The sequence below is a fragment of the Capricornis sumatraensis genome, chromosome 19 (assembly GCF_032405125.1).
Source record: "Capricornis sumatraensis isolate serow.1 chromosome 19, serow.2, whole genome shotgun sequence".
Classification (NCBI taxonomy): Eukaryota; Metazoa; Chordata; class Mammalia; order Artiodactyla; family Bovidae; genus Capricornis; species Capricornis sumatraensis.
Window position 1 is genome coordinate 62,488,411 of NC_091087.1, and position 23,038 is coordinate 62,511,448.

The 23,038-nt window shown below is 45.4% G+C and overlaps 4 protein-coding genes across 4 annotated transcripts; 2 read left to right on the plus strand and 2 right to left on the minus strand.

Moving 5' to 3' along the window:
• The first annotated feature begins 371 nt into the window (after positions 1-371).
• SERF2 (small EDRK-rich factor 2) lies at positions 372-2,039 on the plus strand. Its single transcript, XM_068991598.1, has 3 exons — positions 372-485; positions 1,116-1,224; positions 1,853-2,039. Exons 1-3 carry the CDS (start codon positions 479-481, stop codon positions 1,914-1,916), a joined length of 180 nt encoding a protein of 59 aa, XP_068847699.1. The 5' UTR covers positions 372-478; the 3' UTR covers positions 1,917-2,039.
• HYPK (huntingtin interacting protein K) lies at positions 1,191-9,605 on the plus strand. Its single transcript, XM_068991597.1, is given in 6 exon segments — positions 1,191-1,249; positions 8,293-8,377; positions 8,379-8,570; positions 8,894-8,949; positions 9,296-9,347; positions 9,480-9,605. Coding segments are annotated over 6 exon segments (540 nt in total). The 3' UTR covers positions 9,576-9,605.
• SERINC4 (serine incorporator 4) lies at positions 3,163-7,799 on the minus strand. The gene is made up of 12 exons (XM_068991483.1): positions 7,698-7,799; positions 7,059-7,235; positions 6,710-6,888; positions 6,225-6,304; positions 5,896-5,989; positions 5,434-5,645; positions 5,009-5,104; positions 4,761-4,887; positions 4,304-4,376; positions 3,839-3,887; positions 3,550-3,703; positions 3,163-3,358 (listed from the first exon to the last, which is right to left on the minus strand). Exons 1-12 carry the CDS (start codon positions 7,797-7,799, stop codon positions 3,163-3,165), a joined length of 1,539 nt encoding a protein of 512 aa, XP_068847584.1.
• A 369-nt stretch (positions 9,606-9,974) lies between the features above and the next one.
• Positions 9,975-22,665, minus strand: MFAP1 (microfibril associated protein 1). Its single transcript, XM_068991182.1, has 9 exons — positions 22,476-22,665; positions 18,349-18,568; positions 17,111-17,240; positions 16,654-16,841; positions 15,806-15,914; positions 15,542-15,702; positions 14,475-14,634; positions 11,647-11,736; positions 9,975-11,553 (listed from the first exon to the last, which is right to left on the minus strand). The coding sequence occupies exons 1-9, from the start codon at positions 22,552-22,554 to the stop codon at positions 11,371-11,373; spliced, it is 1,320 nt and encodes a 439-aa protein (XP_068847283.1). The 5' UTR covers positions 22,555-22,665; the 3' UTR covers positions 9,975-11,370.
• Positions 22,666-23,038: the final 373 nt, after the last annotated feature.

Here is a 23,038-nt window from a genome sequence, read left to right on the forward strand (position 1 = left end):
TCTTGGTAACAGCACCAGTCGGACCATCTCAGTCCCCGGGAAGCCTCCCCACTCTGTTCCCCCAGCGTTCCCTCTGGGTGAGTTTGTGTCCCAAACCGTCCCCGTATGAGGTCACTCTGCCAGGTCACGTGCCCGAGCCCGCGGGAGTGCCACATCGCCAGCCGCACCCCTCCATCCCCCCCCGACCCTGATCACGTGACCTGGCCTACTTTCTCTCCACCCGACCTAACGACTTGCTCGGAAAGCCCCGCCCCACGCAGCGCGCTCGGCCTGCGAACCTCCCCTTCTCGTCCGCCGGAGTTCCAGCGTGGCCCGCGGCCACATGTGTTTCTTCCTGACCAATAGGAATCGGCTCCCGGGCGGGAAGGGGCGGGGAGGAAAAGACGACTTCGTTACGCCGCGAGAAAGGGGCGGGGCCTGTAACGTCGTACTGAACGAGGGGACGCAACGGAGGCAGGCCGGAGCCGTTGCCGTCGCCATGACCCGTGAGCATTGAGACCCCTTCTCTCCTTGCCCTTTTCTCCCCCTTTACCCTGAGCACGACTGCCGAACCTCGGCATTGACCGCCTCTTGGCTTCCCCAGGGAGACCTTTCTCTGGGAGCGCTCTTTAACCACCCTCACACTCGGAGCCCGGAAATCGACCCTTTGCCCACCGCCACTTCTTGAGAACCTTCCCTCCAACCCCCCCGGCTCCTCGGCAGGCAGAGGCCCTCCTCGATTCTCCGCGGTGTGGGAAGGGTTGCGCGCCTGTGATAGACCCAGAGCCCCCTACTCCGGATCCTTGCCCATCCCCCACAGAGACCCAGACCGTCTGCAGACACCGCCACTACCTGTCTGGGTCCTCATGCTGCGCCGAAATTCGAAACACGCCTCCAGCAGGCTCCTCCGAACCGTCCTCTGCCCACTCTCCAGTTTGACCTGCCCCGTGGCAGCGCCCGCCCCTCCGCCGCCCTCACTTCCCCCGCCGAATCTGCAGCCCAGGCCCCGAAACGGGCCGGTGTCGGCGCCCCGGGAATACAGTGTGGGAGCCCACTGGTGTCTGGTGAGGGGAGAGGGTCGCCGGTGTGCGGCCGGAAAGGCCCTCGCGTCTCACCTTTAATTTTTTTTTCTCTAGGCGGTAACCAGCGCGAGCTCGCCCGCCAGAAGAATATGAAAAAGCAGAGCGACTCGGTTAAGGGAAAGCGCCGAGATGACGGGCTTTCTGCTGCCGCCCGCAAGCAGAGGTAGCCCCAGGGAGGGGAGGGGAGGGTGGGGTGAGACCTGGGTTTAGACCGAGGGTTGTACCTGGAAAAGTTAGCTCTGAGCTTGTATCTGGACTAGCCGTGAGGGGCAGAGTGCATCGTTTCCTCTAGGGTTTTATTCCTCTCACCCTCTAAATTGTTAGTTCACAGCGATACAGGAAGGGACTGGGACTGGGACTGGGACGGGTGCTGCCCTCGGTCTGGTTTCTGAGTGCCCCCGGGTCTGACCTTAAGGGCAAGGGCAGGGAGTTTCACATTTCAAATGCAGTAGTGGTTATGACAGCCCTGTACTTTTGGCCCTCCTTGCTGTTCATTTGCCCTCCCTTCTCCCAACCTTCTCACTGGTGTGGCGGGGTGTGGTACTCGGCACAGAATAGCCTTGGGCCTGTGTGGCCAGACTTCTGACCCCTTGGGCAACAGCCAGATAGAGACTGATTGCCTTTTGAGCCTCAGCTCTCTTCCTCTTGTTCTCCTAGGGTGGGAATACAGCAGCCATATGCTGAATTTTGTCCCATCCACTTCCATCTTATCCTTTGTGCCCTTCATACCCCTGCATCTTGTCCTTTTTGCCCTCTGGTACCTCCCAGTGCCCCATCATCTCTACCCCTAGGGACTCGGAGATCATGCAGCAGAAGCAGAAAAAGGCAAACGAGAAGAAGGAGGAACCCAAGTAGCTTTGTGGCTTCGTGTCCAACCCTCTTGCCCTTCGCCTGTGTGCCTGGAGCCAGTCCCATCACGCTCGCGTTTTCTCCTGTAGTGCTCACAGGTCCCAGCACCGATGGCATTCCCTTTGCCCTGAGTCTGCAGCGGGTCCCTTTTGTGCTTCCTACCCCTCAGGTAGCCTCTCTCCCCCTGGGCCACTCCTGGGGGTGAGGGGGTTACCCTTTCCCAGTGTTTTTTATTCCTGTGGGGCTCACCCCAAAGTATTAAAAGTAGCTTTGTAATTCCTTGAGCGCCTGGTTTGACTGGGGATTTGGGGGGATGGGGATGGAGGAATGGCTGCCCTTTCCTACCAAAAGGGAAGGGAATTTCATACTCTGAAAGGTTGTGAATATGTAGGTTAAGTTTAAACATCACAGAAAAATTTTTTATTGTACTGCAACAGACAGACAGGTATTGGGTATGTGGTAGAGAAATCCTCTAAGAGCCGTAGGGACTTCTTTTTTGTGGTTTTTGTCCCCCATTCAGACCTGGAACATCATCCTGAGGAAGGAGCTGAGGCCCTGAGAAGGAAGGCTGCAAGACCTAGGTTTATGCTCATTCTTCCTCAGTTTGTGCCTAGGCTTGAAAGTTGGCCCAGACCCTGCTGCTGACGGAGTTCCCGTGGTTAGCTGCTCTCAAGTGTTCACATTCTCTTCTGTCATTCCTCATGGAATGAGAGTAGATGTTCTCTTCCCATTGCGTTTGACCTCAACATCAGGATTAAAACTTAGGGTAGTCTCTGTGCGCCTTTCTTCCCATGTCCTGGTTTGTTCTAGGGTTCTGGGCTTCTTACATCCCTGTACCCAGGGGTGGACGCCTGTTTTCCTTTTTATTGCCAAAGGCAGTGCCAAGTAAGTCTTTGGTCCCCTTTGGTCTTTCCCTGCCCCCCTCTCTACCATGAGAGCCAGGAATGAGCTGGTGCCACCCTGTCTGCTGGGTTAGCAGTGATTCCTGAGCTGCTGACTTGGAATCAGGCTCTTGAGCTGGGTTGAAGAAGTAATGGTAGCTCCAGTGAGTCAGATACTCTGCCCAGGGAATTAGGGTGTGTGTGGCCACTTTTTTCAAGTCAGACATACTACTGACTTCAACTTAAAGGGAGGTAACTTCCCATTGTGTCTTTGAGGAATCTGTTGGGCTGGACAGCTCCTGTGAGTTAAGACTAGGGATACACATTCAAGGGAACTCCAGTTTGTTTAAAGTCCCTAGATTGGATACTTGTCATTTGGCAATACTGACACGATGACAGTGTCGCCTGAAGAGAGGATGCTGGGGGTCCGGGGTTGGGGACCGACAGAATGGTGCTAGTAGCAGCCCCAGATAGAGGAGTACACAGGCCCAGCATGAGGCAGCCTTGACCCAGAAGGTAGCCCAGCTACCTGTGATGAAGGTCTTTTCCAGCTCTGCTCCCTCATAGCTGTGGAACCAAAGTCTCTGGTTAGAGAGTCTGCAGGGCCGTGACTCAGAGCTTAGAGCTATCCTACTGCCCCACCAAAGAATATGGTAGACTCGTGTGTCTCGGGAGAACTCAGGACTGGCCTTGAAGTGCTCTTTTCCCTAAAACAACTAGGTTTTCGGAAGAGTGTCCCAGGCCCCCCTCCATCCTACCTGAACCAGTTGGTGAGGGTAACCATGACATAAAGTGATGCAAGGAAGAAGACGAAGTGGAAAGCAGAATAGCTGTAGGAAAGCTGCTGGACTTGGATTGGAGGAGCTGGAGAGGTCTCTTGGTCAGCTGGTCTCACAGCCACACCTCTTGGCCCTGGAGAGAGAAAAGAACTGCTGGTAGCAGAGCTGCTGAAACACCTCTTCCCTTCCCCAGCCTCTTCATGAAGGCATTTGCATCCTTTGGCATTCTGCAGAAATCTACACTTACGGATCCTCACTTGACACTTGCCTTCCTCTGGTGCCACTGTTTCAGGGCAGCAGAAGCAGAGTGAGGGCTTCTGTAAGATGAAAGGCAGCATGTTTTGGAAAAAGAATGTCTGGGAAATAGTACAGGAAACTCTTTAAAAAGATGGGTGTGGTGTGACAAGTGGAGGCACACCTGGGTTCAAATTCTAGCTCCAGTATATGACTGGCTATGGGAACTTTGGTAAGATGTTTAACCTTCTGTGCCTCAATTTCTCCATTTGTAAAATGGAGCGAACACCTACCTCACAGGGTTGTTGTGAGGACTAAATTAAATGAGATTGTGTATGTAACGTACCTAGCACAGTGCCTAGCGTATTGTGGGTACTCAATAAAAGGTAACCGCAGCTAGAATCTGAGCATTTTGGGTAGAGGTTGATAGGATGTGTGTGTGTGTTGCTGTGTGTGAAGGGGGTTGGGGTATTGGGGATATTGAGCTATCCGTCCTCACCTGGAACTCATAGCTGTAAACCTTGACGATCCACAAGGGCCCAAATACCTCAGCCAGGTAAGAAGCCTCGTTGCTGAGAAGAGAGAGTTCTCAAGTTGATACAGTCAAATAGCAGGAAGGTTACCTGATGGCATTTACTGCCAGAGGATCCATACTAGTAACTCAGGAGGGTAGTGATCTCCCAAAGCCCCTTTCCCCAAACAAGTTTGAAATTTTTTCATGTGAGGGCCCTGAAATCTTTTGTGCTTTTAAAGTTTCTCAAGTCATTTCCCCTGTCCACTTCGTCTCATACAGATCATCTGACGGGTGCTATTCTTAGAAATTGTTTTTGCTCATGGGGAGCTTTCCTCTTACCTTTAAAGTTTAAATAAACCGTGGCCCCAGACTATCTCCTAACCATCCCCATCCTTGTGAGCATCCTCCCTTCTCACACCTTTCCCTTGACACTTTTACGCACCAAGCAAAAAGCACGCAAGCATACATGATGCCAGCACTCATCATTGCCAGAGAAGTATCTGGTGTATGGGATTCCATTTTACTCGGGCCAGGCAGGCACAGAGTGTGATTCTGTCCTTGAAGGATTACTGAGAAAGGGCAAGGCAACAGAAGAGAAAGATGATGAGAACAAAGAGCTAGGTATTTGGCAGGAGCGAAAAAGGTTTTAGCCAGGGTAAACCTTGTTAAGAATCCAGGTCCTTTCCTTACCCCTCTCTGGAGGACGGCTGGATAGTGCAGAGAATGTCAGGTACATGATATAGCAGCTGATGATAGAGGCTTGTAGAAGGCCAGAGCGAGGTTGCTCTGGGGAGAACGGAAATGATTACTTTCGCCTACTGGGTACTAGTTTCCTCAACTCCTACCCTAATCTGTGCTTCTGTCTCCCCACCCTTTGGAGGAAGCAGAGAATGGTTGAGATTAGGGAAGCAAATGAAATTTGCTATTTGGGTTTCCCCAGTGGCTCCATGGTAAGTCTGCCATAGGAAAATCTCATGGACAGAGGAGCCTGGTGGGCTGCGGTCCATAGACTTGCAAAGGGGTTGTAGAGAGAGATGACTGAAGTGACTGAGGATGGTGGAATTTGCTATTCTAAAGGCCCCCCAAATCTTTAATGCTGTAAGGCATGTACCCACTGAGGCGGATGCAGGGAGCGATGGAGAGGAAGGAGAGGAGGCCGCAGAAGCAAAGGTGCAGACTAAGCAGCATCTTGTTGAGCAGGCAGCCAGCTGGGTGCGTGTAGTGGTGGAACAGGAGCGCGGCTGCTGCACCCGCCATGCTGTAGAATCCCAGGGTGGTCAGCAGCACAGCCAGGAACCAGCGGCAGTCTTGGGCTGCACCTGTTTGCCTAAAGGTGGGAAGTGGGCAGTGGCTTGGGGCTCCAACTCTTGTTTTTACCCATTATCAGCTGTTTCCCCTCAGAAGACTGGTGAGACTTGCCTATCCCACCTGGCCTACAGCCATCATACTCCTGAGTTTTTCCATACTGCTTAATTGGAAGTTTTCGGATCATCAACCTGTCATGTCCTTTGCCCAACCTGAATGGGTCTAGTAATGTCAGATTTCCCAGGAAGCCTTCAGGGTTATGTGCTCCTTACCAGTTCTTGTTCCAGGAATGAGCAAAGGCAGTAATAAGCACCAACTGCAGCAGGATGAACGTGAAGCCGCCACATATTCCAATGTAATGCCAGGCTGCAAGTGAGGCACCAGTAGGAAAATGTAACTGATCGTATCATTACTGCTGGTCCTCTTCCTTTTTTTTTTTTCGTTGTGCTGCAAGGCTTGTGGGTTCTTAGTTCCCCAAACAGGGATCAAATGCGCATCCCTTGCATTGGAAGCATTTGGACTGGCAGGGAAGATTTTTTCTTAGAACATCTTTTAACTTAGGATGAAATCTTTTAACTGATCAGGATGAAATAGAACGTACCTGGAAAGAGATGCTCATCAGGGATGCAGAAGGCAACAGCACAGAGACCTAGCAAGAATAGCAGCTTGAGGAGCCAGAAACTGGTTAAGAGGGAAAGAAAATGTCTCAGAAAAATAGGCAAAGGAGAAAGCAGAACTATAGGAAAGGGGAGAAAAGAGACTAAATAGAGGAAGGGAGGAACCGGCAGCTGATCACAGCCTATTCCAAATTCTGACCCTGGTACCTAAATGACATCTGGACAGTGTTCTAGAGTTGACAGAGGGTTTGCATATAGTAACTCCACTGTTACCTCCATTTCAGGAAACTAGAAGATCAAAGAGGGTAAGTGTGTGGCTTGTGGTTACACAGCAAGTATAGTGGAAGCAGGGACTTAAACCTGTTCTCTGTCTTTTTACAGTTGTATGACTTCATCTGGAAATTTCCTTTACTCAGCTTGTGTCTACTTCCCTCCCTGTCCTCTCCCCACCCAAAGAGTACACACAGACCTATTATGTAGCTGTGCTCTTAGGCTGTTGCGGGAGTGGAGGTCGATCAGCAGCACAGCCTGCAGCAGGTGGAAGGTGGCAGTTCCTGCACATATGCGGTATACAGCCCCCGAGCCGCTCAGCACTGGGCAGTGAGAGTGGCCAAACAGATGGGTACACAGCCCTGAGGGCATCTGGATCTGAAGGGAAGGTACATGTGAGAAATGGCTGGACAAGTTGTCATGCACAGAGGAGTACCCACCCGTGGGTACGTCCACTCATCTGTCCCCTACCCTCAGTCCAAATCTCGTTTACCTCAGACTTTCTCCTGTTATCCTTTCCCATTGCAGCCCAGCCTCTTCCCACGTACCCCATGTGCCTTGCCCCAGACTCTTTCCACCACTGTCCTTGACAGCAGGAGGCAGCAGACTGCTGAGGTCCCCACGTGGAGGAGGATGTAGAACAGGCGGCTACAGGGAGGCTCTGTGAGAAGGGGCCACCTCGAAGGGCAGCAGCAAGTACAGGGAACAGGCTCACAGCAGGACACCTGAGGGTAGAGCAGATGCAGGGCAGCAAGGGAGAGACTTGCTGAGGATAGGCTTACATCAATACATTTGTGAGGTGAACCCATGAGGCTGAATTCCAAAGTTTCCCCCTCCCCTCTCTTCTCATTTAGGAATTCTCAGACTCTGGTTCCAAGCTATTTAGGATTGCTTTCCATTGATGTCAGGTAGGGCTTTCATCATAAGAGCTTAACATAACTGGCAGAACTTCCTAAGAGCCTGCCACATCTGGCCTCTTAATCTTTCCCAAGACCTAAATATCTGGTACCAGGAACATGGGAGGAGAGGTTTAGACTCAGAGAAGCAGAAGGGCCTCAGCAGTAAATGGCAGGTCTGCCATGTTTACCAGCTCCCGTGGGTTTTCCTTCACAGCTTCAACCACCATTCCCTTCCCCTTTTCAGCCAGCTCTTGCTCTGGGGAGTTCTCTGCCCACGTACCCTCTCACCTGATAGAAGGGAGGACTCACTATGACACTGCTGACTCCCCTGCGTTGCGGTGCCAGGCGGAGGGAGGTGTGGGGACTTGTGACCGCTTTTGCACCCACCATCCTTATCCCAGGGATTAAGCCCAAGTCCACCAGATGGAAGGCAGATGAGAAAGTAGAAGCTTTCTTTCGTCCTCAGCCCATTGGACTCCTGCAATCCCTGGCTGTTCACCCAGTTTAAGGCAGAATGGGGAGGGATACCAGGAAAAGAACACCGACCCCCTGGGTCGTGGAAAATGCAGATATCCCTGTGAAACTACTTTCTTCCCAGGGCCCTTGGGCTTCTCAGGCTGTTCTCCCCAGATTAGGGAGCAGTTTGCCTATCTGGTCTGTAGATTAGCATTCTTAATTGGTTTAGGATTACACGTCATTCATCTTGAACAGAGTTCCTTTGGTGTGAGGGCTGGACCTAGTTTAAGAAAGGCTGGGATGGTCTGCAGTGGTGACGGGTTAGGTCTGGGACACGGCCTGGCAGAAAACACTGTACAAGCCCGAAAGGAAGTCTGAGAGCCGAACTGCTTTGCTTGCTGAAGCTTCTAGAACCAGCGCACTAAAGAAGGTGTGGCCCAGGGCCAGCCCCGCCTCCATTCCATCCCGGCGGAAGTTGTGTGGCAGTTGCCGGAAGTCCTTCTGAGGCGGGGCCGGGCCTGTGGGGCGGCGCGTGGGATCGATATGGCGACAGAGGGGGACGTAGAGCTGGAGTTGGAGACAGAGACGAGCGGTCCGGAGCGGCCTCCGGAGAAGCCACGGAAGCATGACAGTGGTGCGGCGGACCTGGAGCGAGTCACCGACTATGCGGAAGAGAAGGAGATCCAGAGTTCCAATCTGGAGACGGTGAGGTTGGCCGGGCAGCGTGTCTGGGCGGGATGAGAGCAGACGGGGCTCGGAGGCCGAAACGGCAAGCCTGGTTCCAGGAGGGGCCCCCATCCCGCTGGTGGGAGGCAGCGAGAGGGAAACTGAACCGTCACTGGGCCCCTCCACTTGATGGAGATAGGGTTTAAAATGGGTCTCAGGTGCACAGAATTGAACTAAACGTAGGCCCGGGTTCTTGGTACGCTCGTCATTGTGAATCCACACCTCACTCGCTTGTTACTGGTATTTTACATTGTTAGGAATTGTGAGTAGCAGAGCAGCAACTTGATCTGTCTTTCCCATAGGCCATGTCCGTGATTGGAGATAGACGGTCCAGGGAGCAGAAAGCCAAACAGGAGCGGTAAGTCTTACCTACCTGCCCCACTCTTTACCCCAGACAGAAAAAAGCCATTTTTAGGCTTTTGTACTTCGTACTGTTCAACTCTATCACCAATTTCTGCAGACCTAAGATTTACAACTTTGCTGTTTTGTTAGTGGAAGGAAAGACCTCCTGGTAACACCTGCCCGCTATAAATATTCCAGGGGATGGGGTGGGATGGGATGTTAGGCAAGGGGGAGTCCTTTTGTATTATCAGTCAGCAGTGTTTATCAAGTCATTTATTTGTAAGGCACAACTGGCAATGATCCTTTCTGGGAGTTGATAGTGGAGGTAGAAAGTGAGGACTAACGTACCTGAATATTTTCAGGGAGAAGGAACTGGCAAAAGTCACCATCAAGAAGGAAGATCTGGAGCTGATAGTGAGTAATGCCTAACTACTCTGTGGGTGGGGAATATGTCTTTTGTTTCCTGAAACAAGTGGAGTCTTCAAGTTTTGCTGGCACCTTATTGACCAGGCGGCTTCGGTAAAATCATTGATCCTTTCCCTGCAGATGACAGAGATGGAGATCTCCCGAGCAGCAGCAGAACGGAGCTTGAGGGAACACATGGGCAACGTGGTGGAAGCTCTTATTGCCCTAACCAACTAATTTGGGTTTTCTCAGATCCATTGGATTAACTTATTTCAATAAAGATGTCTTTTTTTTAAGTTGCAGTTTTATCATTTTGGACCAAGTATAATATATTTTATTTTACTGTGGGCAGTTTACATCTTGGAGTAGAACCCTTAATGAACCTATGTTGAGAGTACCTCATGTTCAGATGTTAGGTAGCAGACCAGGCTCATTCATATGACTAATTCTCAGCAATATTCAAGGTGCACTAATACCCCATGGCATGTATCTCTAGGGTAGCTCACCAATAGCTGAAAGGCCAACACCTATCTAGGAGCCACTGTATACAGATATAAGTCACCAATCCAGTTCATAAGCCACTGTGAGTTACAGTTTAGGTATTGAGGTGGGAACATGGTAACTTCAATAAGAAATTATCAAAGGTTATGTCTTAGAATTAATTTCTGAAAAGATTTTAATTCTGAACCACAGCACTTACACCTTAAGATTCCATTTTCTAACAGAGAGAAAGCAGTTTAAAAGTTGATGAAGTTTGGCCAAGTCACCCTTGCTAAGCTTCTGTCTCCTCAGCTGTAAAACGATACATATCTGATAGATTGTTTTAAGAAGTGACAAGCAGGTGAGTAGCTCTGACTTTCATGTTGACTCTAGGATAATTCTTCGATTGTGTCTCCTGGCACATACAACAGTGACTTACGTACATCTTTGTATTTATTACTTCATAGTAATTATTTGCACTCATATTTTTATCCTAGGACATTTAGGGATTTATGAATGATTCTCCTAGTGGGGCATTTAAAGATTGTGAAAAGACCTTGCCCTTCTCATTTTTAAATGCAATATAGAACTAAGTCTTCCCACTGGTTAAATGTCATTCTTTATAACCCCTAGGGCTCCTAATATTCTGCCATATGCAGGGTGGTTATGTAGTACATATTAAATGAAAAATTTAACTCTGCCAGTGATAGCCAGCATGATGTCACTACATTGCAGTTCAAGAGCACTGTGCCCTCCTTGGTACATGAGCTGGGCAAGCGGGTACTGGTGTGCTGCTTGGATTCCGTGTTTTGTGTGTCCTGTTTTGATCTATATACAGCTATAATTTAGACAGCAATGACAATCACATATTTGCTCACAGAATAAATCTAGGTGCCACTTACAATATAGCTTATCTAGCATCTGTGCTTGTTCCTGAGGTGAAAGGGTATGATTAAAATGTGAAACATCCTTTGCCTGACAATTCCCTGCTGTCTTTTATCCTAGTTAATAGATATTTATCAGCTTGCACATTTTATTTCTGACTAAAAAACCTCTTGGTGTATGATTTTTTTATTTCTTAACGCTTCCACATAAATGGATCAAAAAGTATGTTTGCCTAGAAAAATTTACCCAAAAATGCAAAACAGGTTTTCAATGACTTTAGATTTCCTGTAAGGCAGAAATAATACATTGTCCACTTACGTGCCCATCCACGTTTCTAACCCAAGCTCAGAGCTGGTAAAAGAAACTTGGAACAGTCCCAAGTGAATATGGGAAGCCGGAACAGTAATGACATTCAAGATTTCTCAGAAATAGTCCTAAGTGGGAGCCTCTAATCCTACCTGGACAGTGCTTTTTTTGCAGGCTTCTCAGCATGAGTCCAAACCTCACAAAGCACTTTCAGTGACTGGGTTTGCCCAGTGCCACAGGTATGGCAGTAGGTTCAGCAGGCTGGATACAGGGGCCATGTGAATAGCAGTAAAACAAATGAAGAACCAGATGCTGAGGTTTCCCCTTGTGTCCCACAGCTGCAAGAATAAGTAGTTGAACTCTAAGTAGTTTTCCGCTTTTTGGCAGATGGCCGTTCAAATACATCTCGTACTCCGGCTGCCTTTTGTTTAAAGAACTTGGTATTCTGGGCACTCTCTTGGCCCCATGCTGAGTCAAAGGAGGTGGTGTCTTGATCCACAAGGTGGGTGTATTTGGTACGACCAGAGCGTCCAAAGTTCTTGACCTGTATGGATAGATGATGAGTTATACCACCAGATTTATCATGGTCCAGCCTCAATACGTTACTTTTCTCTCATGTCATTAAGGTTGCCCATACCTGCATGACTTTGGGAAGAATGGTTTTGTTGAAATGATCCTCCAGGGTAGGTGCGCTGAAATCTCTCTTGTATACTTCTTCATCCTCATCCTGTAAAAAAGAGTCTTATCAATCTTGTAGTTTTATTTCTCATGTATCTCATTTTTTAAACCATTTAAAATTATTTTTTTTATTTATTTGGGCAGCATATGGGAGCTTAGTTCCCTAAACAGGGATCAAACCCACACCCCACCCTGCAGTTTAAGTGCAGAGTTGTAACCATTGGACCATCAGGGAAGTCCCTCAAACTACAAATTCATTAAAATTTACAATAAAGGATAAAAAGAAACCAGAGGGCATTGAACCTACTGAACCAAAAGCTTACATCAAGTTGAGGAGATGATACTCCTTTTTTTCCTTTGTGTTGTCTTTTTCCTTCTTAAATGTAGCTATTTCCTAAAGGTTGGCTATATTCTTTTCACTCAATATATTCATTCACTCATATGATTTCAACTTCATACAGGCCTCTCAAATCTCTAATCCTGATTCTTCTACTGCCCAATATATATCTTAGGTATTGTTGGGATTTCAAACTCAAAACTAAAGTGAAAACCAGATCCCTGAAATTTTCCAAATCAGCCTCTTCCTGACTTAACTCCTGTAATAGGACCAAGATTCTCTCTAGATTCTTATTACTTTGGTTATTACAGTTTTTCCATGCCATCAACCTTACACATTTCTTTAGATTAATGTGTTTCCTAAAACACAACCCTCATTATACCTTTGTTGTGCTCAAAAACTTTGAGAGGTTCTTTCTTTTATTAAGTAAGCATAATTCCTCTGTGTACTGCTGCTGCTGCTGTCACTTCAGTCGTATCTGACTCTCTGTGACCCTTAGCTTTATTATTAGATTGTAAGCCTTCTGAGGGCAAGGAGCCATGGCTGTGTTAATTAGTGCTACCCTTCATACACTAAATGCTCAAAAGGTTTACTTAATGAACTGTATAAAACTATACAGAATAGTTTCAAACCAACATATAAATACGACTATAATGTGTATGATACAGACCATAAACATATGTACTGAAAGAATTAAAACAGCACCATCTTAAGGAAAGTTTCACGGAAGAGCTAAATAACAGTTTTGGGATACACTCTTCCCATCAGCTCTTGAAAGGCCCAATTTAAAGGTAGGCCTTTCATGAGACCCAACTTTTCTCCTTGTTAGAGCCTGAAAGTACCTCATTTAATTTCAAAGCCATTTCCACTTCACCCTCCTTGTCCAGATGAGAAGAGTTGATATTTCAGTATGTGCACCAAAAGACTTTCACATGAACCTTTCCTTATGTATCTTAGGAATGCACTGGTTTTCTAAGGAGCTTGATTATTAAAACTGTTGAAATGCTAAAGCAATGATATTTTATGACTTTGAAGCAATCTAAGAAGTAATTAATAATCTCCATTGACTCCTATCTAGAAAGCTACGTGGGCTGGAAAACTACATAATAAGCAAATATTTCCTGCTGACTAGATTGACTGATTTTGGTGGGAGAAGAATACGGAATCCTTATTTAAAAAATTTTTTAAAGTTTTAAAATTTTACTGGTATCTACTTCCCTGGTGGCTCTGACGGTAAAGCGTCTCTCTACAATGTGGGAGACCTGGGTTCGATCCCTGGGTTGGTAAGATCCTCTGGAGAAGGAAATGGCAATCCACTCTAGTACTATTGCCTGGAAAATCCCATGGACAGAGGAGCCTGGTAGGCTACAGTCCATGGGGTTGCAAAGAGTCGGACACGACTGAGCGACTTCACTAAACTAAACAGCAAAAGGCAGGAATTTACCTGCAGTGGAGATACTTAAGGTTTGCTAAACAGCATCTGAAAAAGCTAGATTACTTTTTGATACAAACTTCTTTAATATCAGGAAATAATTTAACATACCAAATGTCACTGGAGTAATAAATGTCACCAATTCTCCCATTTCCTTTCCTGCTATCTATTAAGGAATTATCACTAGTGCTAATCCAAATAATTTGGAAGCAGTCCTTTTCATTTTATACAGGGCTAACAGCTGTTTTGACTTTGGTTTTTATATAAAGAACAAAGATCATGGCATTACAAATAATGGTTAGATAATTAACATCTTTTGGGTCATATTTAGTCACTTTCTGTCCGCTGAGAAGGAAGTGAATTAAACTTAAATCAGCCAAACATGAGTTAATGTAAAGCTCTTTGCAGAGCTTGGTTTTCTCATAAACAAAATCTCTCAGCTATGAACAATTATATCTAAGTGATTTGAGGGACCTAAATAGTCTAGTCTAGTATAGATCACTCTCTCTTTCAGTTCCTCAATTCTGCTGTTACATCATTTCCTCCTGAGAGCTGAGGCCAAAAGGGAACAGTTGCTGCCATTTCTGAAATCCTGTTGCCAATACTTTTCTCCGCTGCTGCTGCTAAGTCACTTCAGTTGTGTCTGACTCTGTGCAACCCTATAGGCGGCAGCCCACCAAGCTCCCCCGTCTCTGGGATTCTCAGGCAAGAACACTGGAGTGGGTTGCCATTTCCTTCTCCAATGCATGAAAGTGAAAAGTGAAAGTGAAGTTGCTCAGTTATGTCCTACTCTTAGCAACCCCATGGACTGCAGCCCACCAGGCTCCTCCGTCCATGGGATTTTCCAGGCCAGAGTACTCGAGTGGGGTGCCATCACCTTCTCTGAATGCTTTCCTCTATTTGGTTTTATAGTCTTCACAGGGAAAAAGCAAATGAGAAAGCTGACCACTGGTAAGTGGAAGTAACATTCCAGGACTAGGAAAATGGGAGGTTATTCCAGTCTCTTTTCACTTCTTACCATGAAGAAGGCACCCCGGTGATAATACTTCTGTAGGAACTTATATTTGCCCTTAACAGCTTTGTTGGTAATGACTTTGCCATTTGCCCGAAGCTCAGCTCGCCTCTCTTCCTCAGTTAGGTTTCTCATTCGTTCAATTTCTGCTTTCTCCTTCTCAAGTCTGTTCAGAGAATGAAAACTATTTATTAGTTTCATTTTAGTTTCATAAAGACCCAGTTATCTGAATATGACACAGTCCCACCTCCTTTCAAGCATTATTTATCTTCATAGATTCTAGTTACTATCTGTTAGGAGTTAAGATCAGAAGTTTAATAAATAAAAAGGTCAGGTAGTCTTCATTACGCTCACAAGACCAGGTACTGCAAACTTCTGAAAGTTGATTCTAGTTTTTTTGAGGTTCAGACATACTACTACTGCTTGATTTTATAACATTACGAATTTCCCTTCCCCGAAGAGCCTTCTTTGTTTTAAAAAAAATCAATTTAATTCTGTATAAGACTTGACTGGTATTTTTTAAATAATGTGCTTACATACCACAAACCAAGGGTCACCATCATTAACTAGACTGCAGCAGTTTTAACCTTTTTTAGGGGTGGAGAGTCATAGGTCCCTTTTCTTCAAAAAAAATAAAAGGCATTCCTAGTTTTTAGGAATGGGTGGTACAGCTCCAAGATGATTTTGGTCTAACTGAGTGTGGTAGAGGAACTGCATAGCAACCTCCAAAATTGTGAGAAATAAATAATTGTTTTAAGTCACTTACTTTTGGGTTGGGTTGTTATGCAACAACAGAAAACTGATTACAGCAAGTAACTAGTTTGTGTCTACTAGGAAACTACTAAAGGGAGTATCAGCTGCACTCTTATCGCGGAGAAACACTGACAAAATGTGTTTCTCTTCCCTGATTCTATTATAATAAGCCACATGCCACGTAGGGGGAACACACCTAGCTCTAGGAACCCTAAAGAAAGCTAGAATGGAACTCACAGTAGGTGCGGAGCCTAAAAGCTACCCTACTAGGAATATGGCCACCCAGTGGTATTAAGCTCTAAGCTCATCCCATTACTCACGCTTCTCTGTCTTCTCTGTCCCTCTTGATTCTCTTTAACTCCCGAACTTTCCAGGCCTCATATTCCTCCTCGTCATTTTCATCATCAGTATTGAGGGCATCCAGGGCAGCCAGAGACCGCTTGTTCTCCTCCAGCTCTTTCTTGGTTTCCTCCTCTACAATCTGGATAGGGAGAACAGTTCAACTGTTGGACTTCCTCATTCCCCCTCAGACAGATGGAAACACACAACTCCTCACACTCAATCCTCACAGGCACGCCCAGCACCTTGAGTGTGTACTTGCGTCTCTCCTCAGCCATGTGTTTGGCCTCCTGCTCCAGCTCCTTCTGTTTCAATGCTTCAGCCTCACGTTCTTGAACTGTCACCCGGTCCTTCCTGCAGCACAGAGGTCCTGTTAATTGCCCAAAGTCCTTAGAGTGGTGCTCCTTGTTCCCTAAATCAAGTCTCATTCAAACCAGACAAAGCCAAATGGTCTCTGGCTCTATTATTTGCAAAGAGCTAAAAGTGGGAATCATTTCCGGTCTTTAGAACATCAAAATTCCATCATCTTTGAACTGCCTGAATTATCAAGAAACCTGCTGGACTGTAGGATTTCTAGTCATTAGGAAAGGAATAGGAATTTGCTCTTAAGTTTGATTTTGTATTTAAAATAATATAAGACCTTGGCAGGTGTGTTTTCTTTAAGTGGGAAAGGAGATGTGAAAACTAACTCAGACTGCCACCAAGATGCGTGTGTGCGTGCTCTGTCGCTTCACTTGTGTCTGACTCCTTGCGACCCCATGGACTGTAACCTGCCAGGCGCCTCTGTCCATGGGATTCTTCAGCAAGGATACTGGAGTGGGTCGCCATGCCCTCCTCCAGGGGATCTTCCCAACCCAGGGATTGAACCCATGGTTCCTGCAATGGCAGGTGGGTTCTTCACCCGCTGAGCCACTTGGGAAGCCCAATACCAAGATATTCCTCAGCAAACACTCTGCTGAGCTGGGGCACTGGACAGAAGACTTTTACTTAGTGCCTACATTTCAGAAGAGCATGACTGAGAAAAGAGGCTTCCGTCTTCAGACCCAGAAAGCAGTAATTATGTGGATTCAGGCCTGGTATGTGACATACTTACTTCCGAATGAAGACGGGCTTAAGGCGAGGCTCCATCTCATCCTCACTGTCTGTGTACTCCTCATACTCAGACTCTGATTCGGACTCCTCCCCAGAACGTCCCTCGTCTTCCACCTCCATGACCTCCAGCTCTTCATTTTTTCTCTCCTGTGCTCTTTGGCGCATCATGCCACGACGCCGTTCTATTTCCTATCAAGTTACATGTCCAAGCCAGTCAGCCAAACGGCCTGTGCACTGCAGTGGCTTTTTATTCTTACCTCATCAAGCTCAACAAATTCTGGTTGAGTATATGCAACTTAGTACCACTCTATTTCAATCCTATCCAAAACAAGTAGGGAGCACTGGATCAGACTTCTGCCAAAAGCAGATATCTTGTGCTTCTAAGGCCTCAACAAAGGAGCACCGGCCCTAATTTCTTCTTCCACCCAGAAAGAACTTCCCACTTTCCTTAATCATACCTCTTCATCAATCTCTTCTTCCTCTTCCTCACTGCTATCTTCTCGTTCCATGCGCCAAGGATCTCCTTCTACTTCGGAGTCACTTTCTCCAACCACTTCAGGTTCCACTATTTTCCGATGTCGAGCCAATCTGAAAGACAGTGTCTGACTGTAATAGCAACCTCACAAAAAAGACATTTCCTTAGTCACAGAGCACCAGGACATTATGTTTCCTTTTACTAGTACTGAAGCCTTGAGATGAGGAAACTGAGGTGCAGATTAAAGAAACTAACTCAAAGTGTCAGAAGAAATAGTCAAATTGGACCTAAAACATTACATGTATGCTGAGGCACGCTGGGGCACTGTACCAAGCTTAGATGGGTGCACTGGGATATACTGTAAAGCTCAAAGTAGTTGAGTTTTAACAGCAGATCACATTATGTTTCCTTTCAATGGTATCGTGACTTTATAAACCTTTTTTTGGGCTGCTGTGATAAAAAGCAAGTTCTGCATGAAAGTCAATACAGAACAGGAAATGAGTGACTGTGCCAAGGTGACTCCAAGGTTTGAGAAGCTGTTAGTGCCCAAGAGGCACACAAACCCCAAAGGTAAGTAATTGTGGTTATGCAAACATGAAATAAAAATGGTTTTTCTTTTATAGGTATTAAAGTTTTTAAGTTCCTAAGTTGCTAGGACATAAATATTTATGAAATCATTTGGCTCTAACTACTTAATAAAGAGAATTGTCTGGGCCCAGAGGCTCTGTGAAAGAACTCCTGAGAACATGAACTGTGAAAGTTGGGAACCTCTGGCTACTCTGTAAGGTAATGTCTCAGTCAATACAAAATACACAAAATCCTTCGCTGGAAGGAGTCCCTTTCTGACATGAGACCACTCATCAGTCCTTTTCTCCTATTTTATCAGTATCATTTCTCCTCATTGGCTTTTAGAATAACTACCTGGAAAAGATCAATTTCTCAAATTTTAGAAAACATCTCTGTGCGAAAAAGACCCCACAACAAACCAACCAGCGATCTGTGCTTTCAATCCCCTTGAGTCATTTTCCAAACCCCACTCTGCTTTAGTTTCCTGGCTTGTAAAAATGGGGATAATCATAGCCTCATAAAGTCATTATATGGATTACAACAATTAGTTAAAGTAATATACCAGGAACAGTGCCTGGTGCACAGGAAGTGCGACTCAAGTATTAGCAGTTATTGCTGGGTTCACGCCCAGGATAACATAACCCTTGTCATTACCTCTCCTCCACATCTTCACTAATACGGTTCTGCAAACGCCGCAGCCGAGGGTCACTAGATGAATCCTCCTCCTGTTCCTCGGGCTCTGCTTCTTGTTCTTTGGCTTTCTTAATGAACTGAAACTCTTCATCCTCCTCATCTGAGGACTCCATAGGGGCATAGTCTGGCCTCTTTCCTGACACATAACGTTTTACCTTCACTTTTTCCATCGAAATTTCACCTGGGTAAGAAACAGAACTTACATTTCAGTAACCTCTTTCCCAATGTCCTTCAACCCTTGGCCTTTCCAGGTAAAAAAGCCCTGTATTCCTGGCAAACCAGGTCCAAGCCGGAGAAGGAGCCCTGACCCAACCATCTATTCAACTACATCTTTTTCCTACAAAGGCCAAGTCATGAGAAGGCATTCCTGTGAACACCAAAACTAATGATAATGAAGTTTAGCTTGGGTACAATGAGTGGAGGAAGGGTGGGCAGTGAAACAATACAAAGTCCCTCCTAATAGGGAGACTACTTCCACCTTAACTATATGCTTAAGTGAATTATTTGTAACAGTGCCCAGCACACAGTAAGGGTGACCTAAGTGGGAATATAAAATTAAAAGAGTGTTCATTCTTTTAGTTCCTCAAGATATTTCTCTGGCAGTCTTTATATAATCTATTACCACATAACTCCATCTTCTAATCTTTCTTTCTACCTTTTCTTTTAGCTTATGTGCTACCAAACCTGCAAGAGTAGATTACCTGTCTTTTACAACAGTTCCAATGAACAGAAAAACAGTGAAAACTAAGTAAAACCTTTTCTAAGATGAATACAACCTGGATAACCAAGCTGGACAGTTCAAGGGAAAACTTTAGGTGGACTTCATTTACAAACATAGATACAGGCAACATAAAAACTAACCAAGAAGCCCCTCTAAGCTATAGGGACATAATTAAAATTTAGCCCAGGACTACAAGGATGGCTTAACCTTAGAAAATTAACAGGGGGAAAAGTAATGTACTTTTTAAAGTTTATATAATTACAGTCACACAATCTTAACAACAGATCCAGCAAACATTATATTTAATGATAAAATATTAGAAGCACTCCTTTAAAAAACAGTAGGCATCGTTAGGTTGTCCCTATCATACCTTCTGATCAACACTGTATTATGGTTTCAGGGCAATAAGAAAAGAAAGAGATAAAAGGTAAGAATTAAAAAGAAAGAAACTGGCACAATTTGCAACCAATATGATTACTTATGTAGAAAATACAAGATAACCAGAGAAGCTTAAAAAATTCAAGTAGAAAGGTGTATAAATGCTAGATAAAAATAAATGTGCCTGTACATTGGCTACCTATAATTAGAAAATACAGAAAATTCTATTTACAATAGCAACTAATCTATAAGATACTAAGGAATAAATTCAACAAGTGATGTGTGAGGCTATAGGAGGAAAAATATAAAATATAATTGTTTTAAAGATATAAAAGATCAAAATAAATGAAGAAATGTATCATGTTCAAAGATGAGAAGAGGGCAACTGTGCCCGAGTAAATCAATAAATGAGAGTCCGTTGGACTGCAAGGAGATCCAACCAGTCCATTCTGAAGGAGATCAGCCCTGGGATTTCTTTGGAAGGAATGATGCTAAAGCTGAAGCTCCAGTACTTTGGCCACCTCATGCGAAGAGTTGACTCATTGGAAGACTCTGGTGCTGGGAGGGATTGGGGGCAGGAGGAGAAGGGGACGACAGAGGATGAGATGGCTGGATGTCATCATGGACTTGATGGACGTGAGTCTGAGTGAACGCCAGGAGATGGTGATGGACAGGGAAGCCTGGCGTGCTGTGATTCATGGGGTCGCAAATAGTCGGACACGACTGAGTGACTGAACTGACCTGTGCTCTTTAATTTTAATGTAATTTCATTAAAAGCTGTTCCCAGGCTGATTCTAAAATCATATGGAAGAACAGGAGGTCAAAAAGAGCCAAGACAATTCTGAAGAACAAGGTGAGGTAAAAGACCTTAACAGACACCTTGCCAAAGAAGATATACAGATGGCAAATAAGTATGTGAAAAGATGGTACACATTTTGTGTCTTCGTGCATGCTCTGTGGCTTAGTCGTGTCCGACTCTGCGACCCCATGGACTGTAGCCCGCCAGGCTCCTCTGTCCATGGGGATTCTCCAGGCAAGAATACTGGAGTGAGTTGCCATTTCCTCCTCCAGGGCCTCTTCCTCACCAAGGGATCAAACCTTTGTTTTCTTCATTGGCAGTATTTCTTTTAAACCACTGAGCCACCTGGGAAGCCCTTATATGTCTTCAGGGAATGCAAATTAAAAAAAAAAAAATACAATGAGATGTTGCTACACACAGAATGGCCAAAATCTAGAGCTCTGACAATACCAAATGCTGGTAAGAATGTGGAGCAACAGGAACTCTGATTTATTGTTGGTGGGAGTGCAAAATGGCACAACCACTTTGGAAGATAGTTTGGTGGTTTCATACAAAACTAAGCATACTCTTACCATATGATCTCATTTCTGCTCTTTGGTATTTATACAAAGGAGCAAAACACAAAAACCCGCAGATGGATATCTATTGTAGCTTTGTTCATAACTGCCAAAACTTTTAAGCAACCAAGCTGTCCTTCACGAGGTGAGTGGATAAGTAAACTATGGTACATCAAGATGATGGAATATTACTCAGCAACAACAAAACAAAAAGAGCTATCAAGCCATGAAAATACATGCAGGAAACTTAAAATGCATATTACTAAGTGAAAATACTGTGTGATACCATAATGATGGATATATATCCCTATACATTTGTCCAAATCTATAGACTGTACATCAGAGTGAACCTTAATGCAAACTACCGACTGAATGATAAATGATGTGTCAATGTAGATTCACACTACTCTAGTAGAAATTTTTACACAAGTGCACTAAAGAGACATATTTAAGAACTATTTGTAAAAGGGAAAAAAGTAACAAAATGACAACTAAATGTCCCTTAACAGGGATCAAACTGTGGTTTAATTATACAATGGAACTTATAAGCAGGTAAAGGGGCTTCCCTGGTGGCTCAGAGGTTAAGAATCTACCTGCCAATGAAGGAGACACCAGTTCTATCCCTGGGTAGGGAAGATCCCCTGGAGAAGGAAATGGCAACCCACTCCAGTAATCTTGCCTGGGAAATCCCAAGGACAGAGGAACCTGGTGGGTTACAGTCCCATGGAGTCCCAGAGTCAGACAGGACTTAGCGACTAAACAAGCAGTTAAAGTGAATGAATAAGATCTTCAGGTATCCAAAGGACACTTCTCCAAAGTCATGCTGACTTAAGGAAAAAACAACAACAAAAGGCAGAATGCACAAAGATAGATACTGTATATTTAAAAGATAAAAAGAACTGACATTACTTTCCAAATACTTTACTGAAAAAACTCGGACTTTCAGTCTGACTCCCCAAACAAGTACAGTTTTCCTTCATCCATTTGCACTCATTAGAATCCTACCCATCCTTTAAAGATCAAGTTAAATATTCCAATCTGAAGAGATTATTCCTTCTCTGTCCTCCCAAAGCATTTCGTTTATATCACCTATGTGACAGGTTTTATAGGTGGGAAAGACCATAAACTTGTTCAGAATGTGCCTCCTTTTGCATGTCTCACATCTACAGACTATGAGTTCCTTACACCACTGTTTTACACCATTTTGTATTCAATTTAACAAATACAGTCACTGCGATGGCTGAAAGGGATAAAAAGTTTTAAGATAGAGTTCTTGCCTCAAATAGGTTATTGATTTACGATGTAGTAGACGGAGGTGGACACGTAATTACAATGATACGAGTTATAAAAACACCATAAACAGACAATGGACAACAAAATGTATGCTACACAACGCCATGCAAATAGCAGGCATCCACTATATTAGCTTAACTTATTGGTGGAGGAGAGAGCACACAGGTTCTGCTAAGGAGATGAGTAGCAACGCGATCGGATCCGAGTTTGACGGGGAAAGTCGAAGAAATAGGGGCAGGGTCTTAAGGATCGCTGGGGATAAGGTGGTGGACCCGGGGTAAGTTTGGAATATCCTGACGAAAGAGATAAGATCCGACTGGAAAACCGCTTAACACAGTACCTTTCTCATTGCGAACCGGGACGGCCCCAGCCGTTGACTGAATGGGCGGTTGTTTCATGAGTGAGCTTGGGACCGACATGTTGACGACAGCGGCGGTGACTCCCGAAACTCGACTGATTTCAAAGTGAACAGCTACAACGTCAACGAGCAGATAAAACCCTCTCCTCCTAGGACCACTGGAAACTGCTGCGCGACTGATAGAAACACCACCTTCGACTGAGCTAGAAAAACCGGAAGTATACGACCAGAGGATTGTGGGATTGTGGAGGACTTCTAGGCGCCTACGACTAGAAGGTGGAGTCTGTTACTGCGCATGTCCATAGGCTGCCCCGGCGTTCTCAGTCTCGCAGTGTTTGTACGCGTCTTCCCTGCGGGAAGTTGGTTCCACTGGGATTTGCTGTTAAGGCCCTGCGACGAGGGAAGTCTCAAGTAAAGGTTTTGTTCGTTAGGTTGGTCTAAACCCTACTATTACAGGGTAGTGATGATTAATGAAACTCAGGAGATAATGAACTGCAGTTTGTAAAGATTGTCAAATTTGAAAGCTCAGAGTTTAATCGGAATAG

Coding starts and splice junctions, on each gene's coding strand:
- MFAP1 (XM_068991182.1), bottom strand. CDS start 22,554: ATGTCGGTCCCAAGCTCACTCATGAAACAACCGCCCATTCAGTCAACG. Junction 18,569..22,475: donor CCCGGTTCGCAATGAGAAAG/GTACTGTGTTAA, acceptor TTTCTTACCCAG/GTGAAATTTCGATGGAAAAA. Junction 11,737..14,474: donor ACCGGGGTGCCTTCTTCATG/GTAAGAAGTGAA, acceptor TCTTTTTTACAG/GATGAGGATGAAGAAGTATA.
- SERINC4 (XM_068991483.1), bottom strand. CDS start 7,799: ATGGTGGGTGCAAAAGCGGTCACAAGTCCCCACACCTCCCTCCGCCTG. Junction 5,105..5,433: donor CGCTCCCTGCATCCGCCTCA/GTGGGTACATGC, acceptor CGTTCTCCCCAG/AGCAACCTCGCTCTGGCCTT. Junction 3,359..3,549: donor ACCCTCACCAACTGGTTCAG/GTAGGATGGAGG, acceptor TTGGTTCCACAG/CTATGAGGGAGCAGAGCTGG.
- SERF2 (XM_068991598.1), top strand. Junction 1,225..1,852: donor GCTGCCGCCCGCAAGCAGAG/GTAGCCCCAGGG, acceptor CTCTACCCCTAG/GGACTCGGAGATCATGCAGC.